This window comes from Bufo bufo, chromosome 5 (assembly GCF_905171765.1).
Source record: "Bufo bufo chromosome 5, aBufBuf1.1, whole genome shotgun sequence".
NCBI classification, from domain to species: Eukaryota; Metazoa; Chordata; class Amphibia; order Anura; family Bufonidae; genus Bufo; species Bufo bufo.
In genome coordinates this window covers 161182910-161199610 of record NC_053393.1, presented here as the reverse complement: position 1 = coordinate 161199610, position 16701 = coordinate 161182910, and the positions used below count along the sequence as shown (strand labels likewise).

At 41.2% G+C, this 16701-nt stretch overlaps 1 protein-coding gene across 1 annotated transcript in view; it reads right to left on the bottom strand.

The window, feature by feature from the left end:
- Positions 1-1016: 1016 nt before the first annotated feature.
- The window catches only part of CLUL1 (clusterin like 1), a 105972-nt gene continuing 90287 nt past the window's right edge, over positions 1017-16701 (bottom strand). Inside the window, exons 7-10 of the mRNA XM_040433904.1 lie at positions 5480-5906; positions 4960-5079; positions 4254-4468; positions 1017-1858 (exon numbers count right to left, since the gene is read on the bottom strand). Of these exons, the coding sequence (XP_040289838.1) occupies positions 1700-1858; positions 4254-4468; positions 4960-5079; positions 5480-5906 (921 nt within the window). The 3' untranslated portion in view covers positions 1017-1699. The remainder of the gene's footprint in view (positions 1859-4253; positions 4469-4959; positions 5080-5479; positions 5907-16701) is intronic.

The window sequence follows — 16701 nt, the reverse complement described above, 5'->3', positions numbered from 1 at the left end:
GAAGGTTTTTCAGGTTCGCTTGCCATTAAAATGAATGGGACCCGCCGCGAACTTGCGGTTCGCGAACATTTGATCGCGTTCGCGAACCGTCCCGGCAGATATTTGTCCATCACTACTGCTAGCAGTATTTTGTGATGGACTGTGGTATTTGGCTCTGTTGGGGTGGTATAATGTGCCACAATATGACATTGCTGGCCCAGCCTTCCATCAGTTTGGACCCGACTACAAAACAGAGCCACTTTTAGTATTTTTTCCAGGGCCACTTTAAGTTCCCAGTCCGCCCATGCGCTCATTTCACACGAGCATGTTCAGTCTGGGAAACATGCTCCATGAGATTACCAGACCATGCATTTCTCCTCTACCTCAAACTCACAGCATTATATTGACTTGTGATGCTGCGAGTTCCTGCCTGACATAATGCAGTGAGTACAGAACTGAAGATCCGCGGTCAAGAAGGAGCTCACAGCAGTTTTCGGTCTGGAAAATACAGCCATCACACGGAGCATGTTTCCAGGACTGAACACACCTGCGTGATATTAGTGATATTAGCCTTAGGGATCAAGCACATGTGCACTCATGTACACATGTGCTGGCCGGGCCTGTTCTGCGGACCGCATATTGCAGTCTGCAATGCACGGGCACCGGCCATAGGGCCGTCTTATGCAGACGCAGGACGCATTCACTTGAATGGGGTCCGCATCTGACGGTCCACACTGCAAAAAAGTAGTGCATGCACTACTTTTTTATGGTGCGGAGGCACGGAGAGAAACCCCACGGAAGCACTTCGTAGTGCCTAGAACAGCTGATCGGGACGGGTCGCGTTGGGTGTCGGACTCACACCAATCTGATATTAATGATCTATCCTGAGAATAGGTCATATATATCTGTAGCCAAGACAACCCCTTTAATTAAAAACAGTGGGAATACAGAGATAGCTGTCAGATAGAAATGCCCACTTGACAAAAAACAGAATCAGCAGGATATAAAATTATAAATTACAAGTTTTACTGAATCTTTTTACACAAAACTATATATCAATCTCCTCAGCTCCTCCTGCTATATAACATGCATCTGATTGCATATAAAACATGCCAGATTAGCTTTATGTACTGCATTGACATAAATGATTAAAGGTGCTCTGCAGTCAATACATTTTGATGACCTACTGTCAGGATAGCTCGACAATATCTGATCGGTGGTGATTGGTGGAGGTCTGACTCCCAGCACTCTCGCTGATCAGCTGTTTGAAGAGGAGACGGTGCTCCTACGATCACTACATCCTCTTCAGGATTACACTGTGCGTTGTCTTGCTTGCAGTGGCTGCGCAGTGTAATTACAAGTGTTTGCTCCATTCAAGTGAATTGAACAAGTACTTGTAATTACACTGTGCCACTAAGACTTCCGAAACGATGTGCAGTGTAATTGTGAAGAGGAAGTAGCGCTCGTACGAGCACCACCTCCTCTTCAAACAGCTGATCGCCAGGGGTGCTGGTGGGCCCCACCGATCAGATATTGATGAACTATCCTGAGGGTAGATCATCAATATGCACTTGGCTGTACATCCCCTTTAAATTAAATTGGACAATTGCCTGTGTTACACAATTTACTAATTCCAATCACTTAGAGTTCTTTCGACGCATCTGTAATTATTTCGGCATAATTGAATTTCTCATACAGTAACCAAGTTCTGTTGTTGCTTTCAAAAGTTGTTTTTATGATGTTCTAATGATTTAGCCACAATATATTGTATAAACTGAGGACTATCAACTTCAATATTGGCTGGGACCATGATAATAAAATTGTTGGATGAGAATATTCTTGCTTCCACAACTGTATCTGTGTTTGGGTTGAGCAACACCTAAAAAAAGAGAAGAAAAGAGCACGTCTGAGTATCAACAGGTTCTCTAGCAACCAATAACAGAGCAAAGATCTGCAAGATGGAGGCCAACAAGGAGAGGCTAACGGTATAATATTTTAAGCATAGGCTTCTTTGAGAGATACATGAAGGGGAGGGATTTTCCGCAGCAGATGTTTTTTTATGATTCTGGAGTCACAGTCTCAGCAACTTGCAAGTTGTGCTGCGGCTCCATTCAGCTCAATGGTTGAACTACTACACAGAGATCTTTGTGAAGGGTGGCACTGGCAAGATCGCCATGTAGTCCCAGCTTAACACATATTGTGCGTGAAATTTGAAAATGCTGCTACTATAAAACGCAGCAGATTTTCCAAATGCCGTTACGCTGGAGAAAGTATGCAGCCTTGCACCACATGTGGCTATACCCTTAGACTAAATGGACCCTTTACTGGTAGTTTCTGAGTTTATTTTGAGGAGTCCGTTTATTGTTCATTGCTATCCTAAACAGGATAGATGGGCAATATGGGCATTTCTTTCTTTATATTCTTCCCATGCAGGCCCTCAGGATAGGTTCACGACATGATGAATTTAAGTGAGTATTGCCATCTTCAACATTTATGGTATACCCACATAACCCATTGAAGAAGAGGTAGCAGCAGGGAGCGGTTATAAAGAAAAATATAAAATTTATAAATTTAACAATTCAGGCAATGAATGGAATTATAGAGATTTCAGAGATTTCAGAAATCTCTATAATTCCATTCATTGCCTGAATTGTTAAATTTATAAGTGACAGCCCTTGTCTATCGATATTGAATAAACATACTTTTGACAGAATTTATATATGCCAAGTATTATTTTAACTATATACCAGGATCTTGTATAATAAGATCAAGGATTGGAATATTAATATATACATGAGTACCTATTTAGGCATATTCAGCCATCACCCTTAAACTATCTTTATAGAAAGGATATTTCAGATGGTTACAACATTAATGTTTTTAGTCTGTTAGAATGATTATAATTTACTAATAACTATTTTCATTTATCTTATAATGGTTTTTATGAAATGTATGTTCTTATGGGGATATAATTACTCAAATGATCCAACAGAAGGGAAGCTCGCAATGGAATAGACCCATATCCCAAATAACGCAGCTATACGAAAAAAACGCAACTCTATCGCATGAAAAACGCAATAGAAAGTTGGGCCTTTATAATCCAGTGACCGGATTTTAGGGCAGACTGAATGGAGTATAAAAGGTGGAGGGAGGATGGGATACGCTTGACCACTGAGGAAGGGGTGTAGAACGCCCCGAAACGCGTCTGGTGTAAAGGAGAAGCGCCCATCAAACAAACAAGACCTCCACTGACATCTTCGTTTTATGATTGCATGGCCATGCAAAAGCAACTTTAAGTCAAGTTATCGGAATATCCGAACCTGCCTAAAGAAGTACCCGCCTCTGACAAGGTTCAACACCTGACCGCGTAATCCCGGGATACTGTGACGCTGCTAGTCCGAGGTGTGCGACGCGAGACGCTTGATTGTCTTCCTGCACCGCTCGCCCCTCGTGTTACAAGACCGTGAACGTCCTAACAGGAGTCAGGTAGGAACTTGAACATTATTACAGCTAACAACTTAGCATTTAGTGACCAACAGTCACCGACAAATGTGGATATAAGGATGAAACTATTTGTCCCGGAGAACTGACTCTTGATGCGGCTGCGGTAGTAAAACAGAGGCTGCAATTGATTATCTCATTCTATATATATATATCAATTACCATCTACCGCCGAGTACTTATAATAGTCACTGGTGGAACAGCCAATCGTGACCTGCATAAGAAACAGAGAATCGATTTTCAAATTTTACCTTGTATACTGAGGCATTTCCACATAAAGCCTGGTGGACTGAGACACTATTGACTCACTAATACGAACTTCCTATTTTAAGACAGGGAGCAAGTTCCCTAAAGAGATATTTGCAGCTACATCAGTGATTCTTGGTCTACACACTGTGGGGAGCAGAGCGTCCCATATTACGCTATATTAATTGAATTTACTCCTCGGGATCATTTGAATAGTTTTACAATGTTAGGTGATTTTTGTATATATATTGTATGTATTTTATGCGTATTATTTTATTTTATTTGTAACCTTCTAATAAATTTTTTTGGTGCCAATGTTGTGAGTGCTCACTCACTTTCTATCCAATTCCATATTACGCTACTTTGGGGTGGGGCACCCCTGCCGTGAGTTAGTAGCACCCTACATGGTTATAAAGAAATACCTATTGTATAATACCGAATTGCTTCCTTAGATGATATCATGTCTACAGGCCATTCTTAGTTAGTCGAGCATTGCTATCTGTTAATATATATTTTGCATGCATTACCTTTTCTATACTGAAGATAGTGTTGGTGCCAGAGCTTGTGTTAGTGTGTTCTGTGACCCATCCAAACTGGTCTTTCATTTGACTCACTAAGTTAAGCGTTTCATCAGTGTGCTGCTGCACAAGCTGTACAACATCTTCATACTGCTGTCTGGATACGTTTACCAGCCTGAAGGCCGCTTCAGAATTCCAACGTAGCTCTACCACATCAGGACAGTCTTGTAGATATCCAAGAAAGTGCATGTAAGGTAAGAGGAAGGATTTGTTACCAGCTGCATTTCTAAATCTTCCAGTGCAATGCTTTTTTATGCTGCAAATTATGATAAAATAAATGCCTGTGCCATATCTAGGCGAGGCGTTTCCAAAAGTTCAGTTGTTTCCAGTGGAAATGTAGCCAAAAGTGCGTGAAATGATGCTAAAGGATCTATTAATCACCATCATCAGTAGTGGTGTCAGCTCCCAGACCCTTACAGAAGAGAAGGGTGACATATAGAAAGAATTCTACCACAATACCGTGCCAATGGATTATGTCCAGTGATTGAACAATCCTTGTAGACATCAATCACTGAGCTTCTTTTAAGTGGTGAATTGTTCTTTCAGTTTCCAGCATGGTTTCGTAATGCAGCTCCCTAGCTTTTGAGCTCCAATTCCTCCTTGTACACATATTTGGCAAAATAATTGCATTGAAAACATGAATAAATGACTATACCTTTAATCACAGATTCATAGCATAGCTGACATCTCTTCTGAAAGAGCAGGCATTCTGAGGCATTTTGAAGCTGGTTGCACAATGTTATGGTTGGCATGGATCTGGGGTGGACTGGAGACTCTGTGACACATGTTTATAGTATTTAGAGAACAATTTAAAGTCACTATTTAAAACTCACACAATTTCTTTGCAAAAATGAATTGTTAGCTTCCTGATCTGAATTGTCTCAGTGATAATTGTATGTCCATGGATGCAGTGTTTAGAGTGGTTTCAGACACCAGCTGTAACTTTGCAAGATATATTCTATACATTATATATAATTTAGGTTCTTGTGTTGTAACATCTATTTTTTTTCTAGGTTTTATTATCAAGAAGAGGTCATATTCGAAAATCAGAACTCATAACAATATGACAGAATGGGCAAATCATTGGCTTCATATTAGAAGTGGTTTTCTTTCTTTTTTCAACATTTGATGGAAATAATATGTTGTCATGCAATTTAATTAAATAAGAAACCTACCTTGAGACTGGATGTATGGATCTTTGAGATCACCATTGAACTTTTTGTACATCATGACAAAAACATCAGTCACAATTTCAAAAACAGACTGTCCAAATTCATATAAGCTTTTAAGCATATGTGAAAAATCCCAATTCTCAAAATAATGTGAGACAATTACAGGATCCCTGTCAGGCATCATAGTCGAGGTGCTGATGTCTAACTGAACCAAACTGGAGAGAAAATAATTCTGAAACGATTCATTATGAAAGTTTTTAAAAAAGGCAATGCTTTGATTAAAGAGGGCACTGACGTCAGACATCAGCTGGCTGAACAAGTTCTCTTTCTGGCTGAGCTGGGCAGCAATGTAATGTTCACTTTTATATTTTTCTTCAATGTTTCCAGAAATGAGACTCATTGGTGGTGACTCTTTAAAAAATTGTTGATCCTGTTTTAAGTAAAAATATGATTAGAAATGAAGAAAGCAAGAAGCACTTTTCTTATTTTACAGAATTTTAAATTACATAATTTGAAATTTGGTAATTTCACTGGGTTGATGGAGGAAAGTGGTGTTACTTTTTTTCCTTCTCTGCCTCCCCCCCCCCCCCCCCCCCCAGCACCACTGATAATCCGTGCTATTGTGGGCTTTTGGGCGGTATCATATGACCAAGTTGTCAGTTTTCTACTTTAAACTGACAACACTCCTTGCATGTACACTATTTGTTTTTTACCCCCGCTCCACTTCACATCACTGCCAGTCTGTCCCCTTCTCCCTCTGGCAGCTGTAAGTTCCTCAGTCACGCTCCTTCCCCTTCTGGCAGATATAAATATAGGGGGTCATTTATTAAGACTGGCGTTTTAGACACCGGCCTTAATAACCCCTATAGTTGGTGGTGGATCCGCCGAAGTTATGTAGAGACGCAGGTCTCTACATAATTTAGGCGCATCCAGCGCCAGTATAAATGTAAGCCAGCAAGGAAGTTGGCTTGCATTAAGAACATTTTCTACACCTAAAATAGGCGCAGAAAATGATGAGATGGGCCTGCCAGCCTGTCCCTCTCCCCTCCACGCCCACCTGGCATAAGCCGGGAAAAGTCGCAGATTGTGGCACAGATAACCTGTGCGCCACAATCTACGCCAGAAGTACGCCTAATATAGGCATATTTATGGATAATAAATTACTCCATGGCAGCAATGAATATAGTTCCCAGCTAGTTCCTTAGTCAGTCTCCTTCACCCTCTGGCAGCTGTAAATATTGTTCCACGTTTCCTAGTTAGTCTTCTCTGGTAGCTGTAATTATACTCTCCAGTAAATTCCCCATAAGATAATAATTGTACTGTCTGCAGCAGTGAAGTGAAATAGTATTTGCTAGTCCCCAATCCCATATTGGCACAGATAAAATCCCACATTTATTTCACATTTGAAATATATCCAAACAAGGCAATCACCAGAAGCAGTCTTCTCAGTATATTGCTGTGCTACTGCACAGGCTCTGACCTGTCCATAACAAGCAGAAAAGAAAGTAATTTGTATTAGCCGCTGTTCAGTCAAAAGAAGAATAGGAAGATCAAGCAGTGGGGAGAGTGATTGACCATGTGTGTCCACCAACACTCAACTCAGTAGGTGGATGTAAACATTAATATTCACTTTGAACTCCAGGTGGTGCTAACTTATGTAAATAAATGTATTAAGTCTTCAGTCAATCATTTCTAATGCATATAAATGGCAAATTCTTTTTTTTATTTTTATTTTATTAACAGAAAAGAAATAACATTATTATTGTACATTCCTGTTACATATTATCATACAAACAGATACACTGAGTCTTTTGTCTAGTTACTTCAATCACCCACTGCGCCTTTGTGGACACTTATCTCTGTGACTGCTTTTGCAGTGCAAAATACATTATACATTAGGGGACCCCATCCACCGACTAGACCATGGATCCTCGAGCTGCTGATAAAGCTTGCCGCAGTCTCGAGGTGGAGTACATCGTGTGTGACTCTCACCATAGGCCCCAGGCCTTGTCAATTTTTTTAGGTTTATTGCAGTGTTTAAACACCAGCACTTTATATGGTAGAATTTGGTATATATGTAATTTCCACATGGACAAGTTCGGTGTATTGGGGTTGTTCCATCTCAAAGCAATACATTTACGAGCTATAAATAACGACTCCCTCAGAAATGTTGTCATATAGTGATCCCAATTATCCTCTTCCAGTATTCCCAGCAGGCAGACTTCGGGGGTACATGCCACCCAAGGCGGTAGCAGATTAGAGAGAAAAGCTGTCACCTCCCCCCAAAATGTAGCAATCGGACTGCATCTCCACATCATGTGCCAGAAGTCTGCCTCCAGTTACCCACATTGTGGACATGCCGTGGATGACGCTCTACCCATTCTATGTAGTCTAGTTGGTGTGAGATATGTTTGATGGATAAAGTATAGTTGAATTACTTTATTATTGACTGCTGGTGAGACATGTAAGTGCGATTCTAATAAATCTGATATATATTCCTCTGTAAGTGTGGGTATCAGTCTTTTCCATTTATCTATGACCATGAGGGGATTGGCTCTAACCTTTTCTTGTATTAGATATGAGTAGATTATCGAAACTAGTCCTCTAGGTCCCTGGGTTTTAACAATTCCTATGAGTGGGTACTTTGATACCATGGTATTGACGTTTGGTAATTTACTCTGTAAAGCTGATCTAAGTTCTAAGTACGAAAAAAAAATGGGTACGGGGAATGTTGTATGTACTTCTGAGATAGCGCCTCAAACGTCATTAACACTCTCTGGTCATATATATATCTCCAAGGGTTTTGACCTTTGCCGATTGCCATCGGTCTGCCCCCATAACTACCTGCATTTGTGGCAACGATTGATTAGCCCACAAGGGTATTTCAACAATTTAGCTTCCCTACAGACTTTCTGTGCCAATTTATGCAGCGGCAGTAGTAGTTTCTGGAATTTCGGGGGCAGTTCCAGGATGGACCATAGTGTGTAGCAATTCAGGTAGTCTTTTAAAAAATACCCGAGATGGGTAGGTCTCCAGATGTATACCAGGTATTGATAAGCTTCAACTGGCCTGCCAGGTAATAAATATAATAATCTTGTAGAGCCATACCTCCCTCCATTTTGGGGCGTTTTAGCTTATCCAGGCTTAGTTTGGTGCGAGATCTGCCCAATAAAAATGTTCTAGAGCAAGAGTCTATTTCTCTAAATACCGATTTGGGTACAGCTTTGGGGAGAAGAATCATTTTGATTAAGTGAATGCATCCTGCTACTGAAATGGGCAATGTCTTCCAGTTTTGGATCTTGCTCTTAATATGCTCAGTTAAGGGATGAATATTAAGTGACAGGGCTTGAGAGTATTTTTTGGGGATATGTACTCCCAGATACTTGAATGTATCCACCACTTTTAGTCGTTCTATATGAGAGGGACCTGTCCAATCTGCCCTGCCCAATGGCATGTATACTAATTTCTCCCAATTGATTCTCAGTCCCGAGAACTCCCCAAACTCGTCTATCAGGGCCACTGCATTGCCAAGAGATGTGTCTGGCAATGATAACTACAAAATCATATCATCTGCATATAATCCTAAATGAACTTCTCTCTCACCCAGGGTTACTCCAGTTATATTGTTACTGCCTCTTATCCTAATTGCCAAAGTCTCGACCGCCAGGGCAAACAGGAGCAGCGACAGGGGGCAGCCCTGTCTCGTTCCTCTGTAAAGAGGGAAGCTTTCTGATAATTCCCCATTTATCAATTGCCTGCTCACCGGGTTACTATATAGAATAGTAATCCATCTAAGGAACTGTGGACCAAACCCAAATCCTATCAAGCAGTTAATCAAATAGGCCCACTCTATAGAATCAAATGCCTTGGCTGCGTCTAGTGAAGCCAAAGCCCAATCCTTATTCAGAGAGTATCCCACCTGTGTAACTACCCGGAACCCGTCTGATGTTCTCAGTAGTGGACTTCCCTGGCATAAAGCCCGTCTGGTCTTGATGGACCAAAGACAGAATTACCCGATTTAAGCGGGTGGCCAATACTCTGGTCAGGATTTTGTAGTCTACATTCAGCAATGCTATTAGGCTATAGGAGCCACACTCTAGAGGATTTTTGAGTAGGAGTATAATAGTGGCTTCCATAAATGAATCCGGCAGGTGGCCCAGTTCCATGGCTGAGTGGAGGGTAGTTAACAACTGAGGGGCTAGTACTTCTGCATATTTGGCATATACTTCCTTTGGGAGCCCATCTGGGCCAGGGGATTTCCCATTATTTAAGTCTGTTATGGCTTGCTGTATAAAACGGATGTATATTCATTCTATACATTACTGAGGGGGTGCCACATATCTGGGTACCCAGCACCGGTGAGTGGTCTGATATCCCCCTAGGCAAGTAAAATATAGAGCGAAAGTTCAACATCGCAGTCTCATTACCTAGCATATAATCAATTCTGATTAGAGAGTTGTGACCGCCACTATGACAGGAGTATGTCCTAGCTCTGGGGTATTTAGCCCTCTATAAATCTAGCCATCTAAATTCAGTTAAGAACCTGTTGAGTGGTGAGGGACTTGTCGGATCCGCCATATCCAAAAGCGATCTAGAGAGGAGTCCAACATCATTTTTAGATCTCCCATACAAAGTACCCTGGCACGTGGGTAAGTAGCCGCAAAAGGATTATAAATGCCTAATAATACATATTGTACATTGTCAATAAGAGAGTGGACAAAGACATATCTGCCTTCTGAATCAGTGACTAGTTCTTTCACCTCCCAACGTAGTTGTTTGTGAATTAATAGGGACACCCCTCGTGAAGAGGAAGTGTGGTAAGAGTGTGCTGCCCATTGAACCCAAGGTTTCTGTAAAACCTGAGATGTGTTAAATGTAAGATGTTTCTCTTGGAGACATAGGATCTGTGGGCTTCAGCTTCTGACAAATGCAAGTACCATGAATCTCTTTTGCGGTGTGCCTAGTCCCCTGACATTCCATGATAAGATTTTTAGCTCAGCCATAACCTTCTAGGTACACGTGTATCACCAGGAGTGGGACATGTATTAATATGCAACAGTGCTACATACATAACAGTAATTAACCAAAGAAAACTTAATTGTTATAAAACCGGAAAACAATCTAAATCCCTGACGTTATGTTTCTGCAAGTGTAGTGTTAGGTCTGGGGTGATCTCTTACTCCAGACTATAGGCTAGTAAAACCGGGATGCCTCTGCCTACGATGATGATTGGCAGAAGCGTGCGTGCGGCATCTACAGCATTAGTGTATCCTTTTGGGTAGTTGTATATACTGTAGGTATCGAGGCCCTATATCTTTAGCTAATGTACAGTCCTGGCCAAAAGTTTTGAGAATTACATAAATATTGGAAATTGGAAAAGTTGCTGCTTAAGTTTTTATAATAGCAATTTGCATATACTCCAGAATGTTATGAAGAGTGATCAGATGAATTGCATAGTCCTTCTTTGCCATTAAAATTAACTTAATCCCAAAAAAAACTTTCCACTGCATTTCATTGCTGTCATTAAAGGACCTGCTGAAATCATTTCAGTAATCGTCTTGTTAACTCAGGTGAGAATGTTGACGAGCACAAGGCTGGAGATCATTATGTCAGGCTGATTGGGTTAAAATGGCAGACTTGACATGTTAAAAGGAGGGTGATGCTTGAAATCATTGTTCTTCCATTGTTAACCATGGTGACCTGCAAAGAAACGCGTGCAGCCATCATTGCGTTGCATAAAAATGGCTTCACAGGCAAGGATATTGTGACTACTAAGATTGCACCTCAATCAACAATTTATAGGATCATCAAGAACTTCAAGGAAAGAGGTTCAATTCTTATTAAGAAGGCTTCAGGGCGTCCAAGAAAGTCCAGCAAGCGCCAGGATCGTCTCCTACAGAGGATTCAGCTGCGGGATCGGAGTGCCACCAGTGCAGAGCTTGCTCAGGAATGGCAGCAGGCAGGTGTGAGCGCATCTGCACGCACAGTGAGGCGAAGACTTTTGGAAGATGGCCTGGTGTCAAGAAGGGCAGCAAAGAAGCCACTTCTCTCAGAAAAAAAACATCAGGGACAGATTGATCTTCTGCAGAAAGTATGGTGAATGGACTGCTGAGGACTGGGGCAAAGTCATATTCTCCGATGAAGCCTCTTTCCGATTGTTTGGGGCATCTGGAAAAAGGCTTGTCCGGAAAAGAAAAGGTGAGTGCTACCATCAGTCCTGTGTCATGCCAACAGTAAACCATCCTGAGACCATTCATGTGTGGGGTTGCTGCTCATCCAAGGGAGTGGGCTCACTCACAATTTTGCCCAAAAACACAGCCATGAATAAAGAATGGTACCAAAACACCCTCCAACAGCAACTTCTTCCAACAATCCAACAACAGTTTAGTGAAGAACAATGCATTTTCCAGCACGATGGAGCACCGTGCCATAAGGCAAAAGTGATAACTAAGTGGCTCGGGGACCAAAACGTTGACATTTTGGGTCCATGGCCTGGAAACTCCCCAGATCTTAATCCCATTGAGAACTTGTGGTCAATCCTGAAGAGGCGGGTGGACAAACAAAAACCCACTAATTCTGACAAACTCCAAGAAGTGATTATGAAAGAATGGGTTGCTATCAGTCAGGAATTGGCCCAGAAGTTGATTGAGAGCATGCCCAGTCGAATTGCAGAGGTGCTGAAAAAGAAGGGCCAACACTGCAAATACTGACTCTTTGCATAAATGTCATGTAATTGTCGATAAAAGCCTTTGAAACGTATGAAGTGCGTGTAATTATATTTCACTACATCACAGAAACAACTGAAACAAAGATCTAAAAGCAGTTTAGCAGCAAACTTTGTGAAAACTAATATTTGTGTCATTCTCAAAACTTTTGGCCACGACTGTACACTAAATGTGATCAAATACTGCAATAAAATATATCCGAACATGTTACATAGACCAAACCAGTTTGTTGACGTCTTCTGGTGACCAGTCCCTAGGTATACCGAGATTCTCAGCATCTTGGGGATCTTCGCCTTGAGGCCAGCCATTCAGAGACTTGTCCAGGAGATGTAAAGAAGACAGCTCTGTCGCGGTCCACCACTCTGAGTTTTGCAGGATAGCCCATGGAATATGGGATGTTGGCTTCTCTCCGGTGCCTCTTGACATCCATAAAGGTGGCACGTTGTTTCTGCAGTTCCATGGAAAAATCTGGAAAGATGGACACCCTGGCATTGTCATATTTAATTTCTTGCCGTCTTCTGGCTAAGGCTAGTATCCTGTCTCTATCTTTGCAGTTGAGAAACCTTGCAAGCATGGGCCTGGGTGGGGCCCCTGGTGGAGGAGGTTTCGCTGGTACTCTGTGGGCCCTTTCTAGTAACATAGTACATAAGGCCAAAAAAAGACATCTGTCCATCCAGTTCGGCCTGTTATCCTGCAAGTTGATCCAGAGGAAGGCAAAAAAAAAAAATAAAACCTGTGAGGTAGAAGCCAATTTTCCCCACTTTAGGGGAATAAAAAATTCCTTCCCGACTCCAATCAGGCAATCAGACTAACTCCCTGGATCAACGACCCCTCTCTAGTAGCTATAGCCTGTAATATTATTACGCTCCAGAAATACATCCAGGCCCCTCTTGAATTCCTTTATTGTACTCACCATCACCACCTCCTCAGGCAGAGAGTTCCATAGTCTCACTGCTCTTACCGTAAAGAATCCTTTTCTATGTTTGTGTACAAACCTTCTTTCCTCCAGACGCAGAGGATGTCCCCTCGTCACAGTCACAGTCCTGGGGATAAATAGATGATGGGATAGATCTCTGTACTGACCCCTGATATATTTATACATATTAATTAAGTCTCCCCTCAGTCGTCTTTTATCTAAAGTGAATAACCCTAATTTTTATAATCTTTCAGGGTACTGTAGTTGCCCCATTCCAGTTATTACTTTAGTTGCCCTCCTCTGGACCCTCTCCAGCTCTGCTATGTCTGCCTTGTTTACAGGAGCCCAGAACTGTGCACAGTACTCCATGTGTGGTCTGACTAGCGATTTGTAAAGTGGTAGGACTATGTTCTTATCACGGGCATCTATGCCCCTTTTGATGAAACCCATTATCTTATTGGCCTTGGCAGCAGCTGCCTGACACTGTTTTTTGCAGCTTAGTTTGCTCTTTATTAAAATTCCTAGATCCTTTTCCATGTCAGTGTTACCGAGTGTTTCACCATTTAGTATGTACGGGTGACTTGCATTATTCCTTCCCATGTCCATAACTTTACATTTGTCAGTGTTAAACCTCATCTGCCACTTGAGGAAAATCTTCTCTGTGTATAAAGTTCGTTTTTTGAATCTTCAACTAGTAGGATCACATGCCACCTCACGGTCCAACATTAGTGTGCAAACCTGTAGATGATGAGAAAACGCACTATGGTGTAGCAGGTTCCAAGCATCTAACGCTCCATGTGAACAGGTTATACTCACAGGATTCCTGATAAGTGAAGGCGTGTAGAAATCTCGATGGTATCAAGGTAGAACTCTGCTAAAAGAGAGGACTATAGCGTAGTATGTCACAACACTTAGTCTGCCTGCAAACAGATTATACTCACAGGGCTTCACTTGTCAGGTGCGTATATAAAATCTTTTATAGACAGCTCAGATCCCGGATTACAGCCAACATCGATGTCCAAAAACTCTCAGGGAAAAGGTCGCAAGAGAAGTATGTGCGCACCAAAGGTCAGATAAAAACAATTTAATATTGGCAAAAAGTACAACTATAAAACATATAAAAATCTGGAGTATTGCCCGACCCGGGTTTCGCGATGATGCTTCGTCTGGGGCTTGATTGGTAATTGCATACCACTGTGTTTTAAATAGACAGGGAACCTCCCCTGGATCACATCATAGGCTCTTCCAAAAATACAAGTTAAAACAAATCATACACACAGAGTAAAACTAATACAATAAAAAGGACTGGAACCGAACCGGACAGCTAACGGCGAATATGTTAAAATAAGCAAGTATTAATGTCACATTCAATATTAAGCCCTTGTGGTTGAATGGTGCCCATACGAAACATCCACTCAACCTCTTTTTTGTTTATTATGGCAATAAAATCCCCCCCTCGAATAGGGGTATGTACTAGTTCTAAACCAGTAAAAAGGAGACCCTTCGGATTTTTGTCATGGTGAATCTTAAAATGTAACGAAACACTATGGGTCTCAAGACCTTTTTTAATATTACGAATGTGTTCCTGCACCCGAGTCTTAAGGCTCCGTGTAGTCCTGCCCACATATTGGAGGCCACAAGGGCACTCCAAAAGATAAATCACTCCAACATTATTGCAGGAAAATTGCCCCTTGATTTTGAATGTGGTCTCTTTTGTTTTTTTAGATATAATTTGATCTACACACTTTTCTCGTTGTTTCGGGATACGGTTTTTGCAGGGTAGGCAAAAACCGCACCATGTGAACCTGCCCTTAATAGTACTGGTGCGTTTTTTGTTGGTAGCAAGACTAGCACTACGGACCAATTTGTTGGAGAGATTGTCTGCTCTTTTGAATACTACAGGAGGCCTGACCGGTAAATCTTTACTAAGTACAGGGTCATTCTGAAGAATATGCCAATTTTTTTGGATCATATTTTTAATACAGCCTATTTTACTATTATACTGGGTCAGAAAAGTATACCTGAAATCTTTTTTTGTTGCCTTTTTATCATCATTGATCTGGGGCTTATTCTCAAAACGTTTCCGTTCAATTTCATCTTTACAATGGTCTAAAAAACCTTTTTCATAGCCCTTTTCCAAAAATCTATGTTTGACCATCTGCCCCTGTTCTCTGTAATCATCTAGTTTGGTACAATTTTTTGAAATACGTTGGAATTGGCTTTTGGGTATGTTTTTAAGCCAAGATGGATGATGGCAACTATTGAGTTCAATATATGTATTGACATCTACTGCTTTAAAAAAAGTCTTGGTTTTGAGTCTATCATCCTCTACAAAAATGACCAAATCAAGAAAATCTACAGAGATAGCACTAATATGATGAGTAAATTTAAGGTTAAAACTATTGACATTAATAGCCGCTAGAAAGCTATCTAGACCCTCCCTCTCACCTAACCAGATGAGAAGGCAGTCGTCTATGTACCTTCGCCATACAAAAAGCTGCCCCTTTCCTAAATCTTTTTTAAGGATCTGATCAATATTTTCCCTCTCCCACATCGTCATAAAAAGATTGGCGAGGCTTGGGGCGAACTTCGCCCCCATCGCCACACCAGAATGCTGAAGATAAAAAGTGTCTTTATATAAAAAATAGTTGTGGGTGAGGCAAAAATCTACACATTCCATAATAAAATTATTTTGATCTGCTCCCATTTCTGGATCATTATTGAGGGCTTCTCTAACCCCTTTCATCCCCAAAAGGTGGGGAATGCAGGTGTATAGAGACGATACATCAACCGTGGCTAACCACAGGGATCCATGCACTTCACCAATTTCTTCAATGAGGTCAATCACACTAGAGGAGTTTTTTAAGTAAGAGGGGGCCACAGTCACATATTTCTGTAAAAAGGAATCGATGTATTCGGAGACTCTACTGTTCAGGGAATCAATCCCCGACACAATAGGTCTCCCTGGTGGATTAACGGGATCCTTGTGGATCTTTGGTAAGAAATATATAACCGGGGTGACTGGGCACTTCAAAAAGAGGTAATCATATTCTTTTTTATCTAACACCTCCTTCTCCAAACCTCTTTTTAAAATACTCTCCAGCTGCCCTTTGAACAAAATAAGTGGGTTGTTTTTCAAAACCAAATAGGTATCTCTGTCCGAAAGCAGTCTATCCATTTCCCTAGAATATTGTTCCACATCCATAATAACAACTCCCCCCCCCTTATCAGCCGGTTTAATCACTATCCTGTCATTTTTTTCCAACTGCTTCAGTGCCTCCTTCTCCCCCCTAGAGAGATTCTGCTTTTTTGGTTTATAATCCATCTTTTCTAGTTCATTTAGGAGGCTCCTTTTAAAGGCGTCAATGCACTCATTATTTTTGTTTTTGGGGCAAAATTTGGATCTATTGCGAAGGTCCGTATGTAAGACCCCCTTAGTATTCACAATATTGACAGGTGGGGATGGTGTGTTATTCATATAATATTTTGCTATATTAAGTTTTCTAATATACCTATGGATGTCGAGGAATAGGCTGAATTTGTTGATACCATTGCTAGGTGCATATTTCAATCCTTTTTGTAGG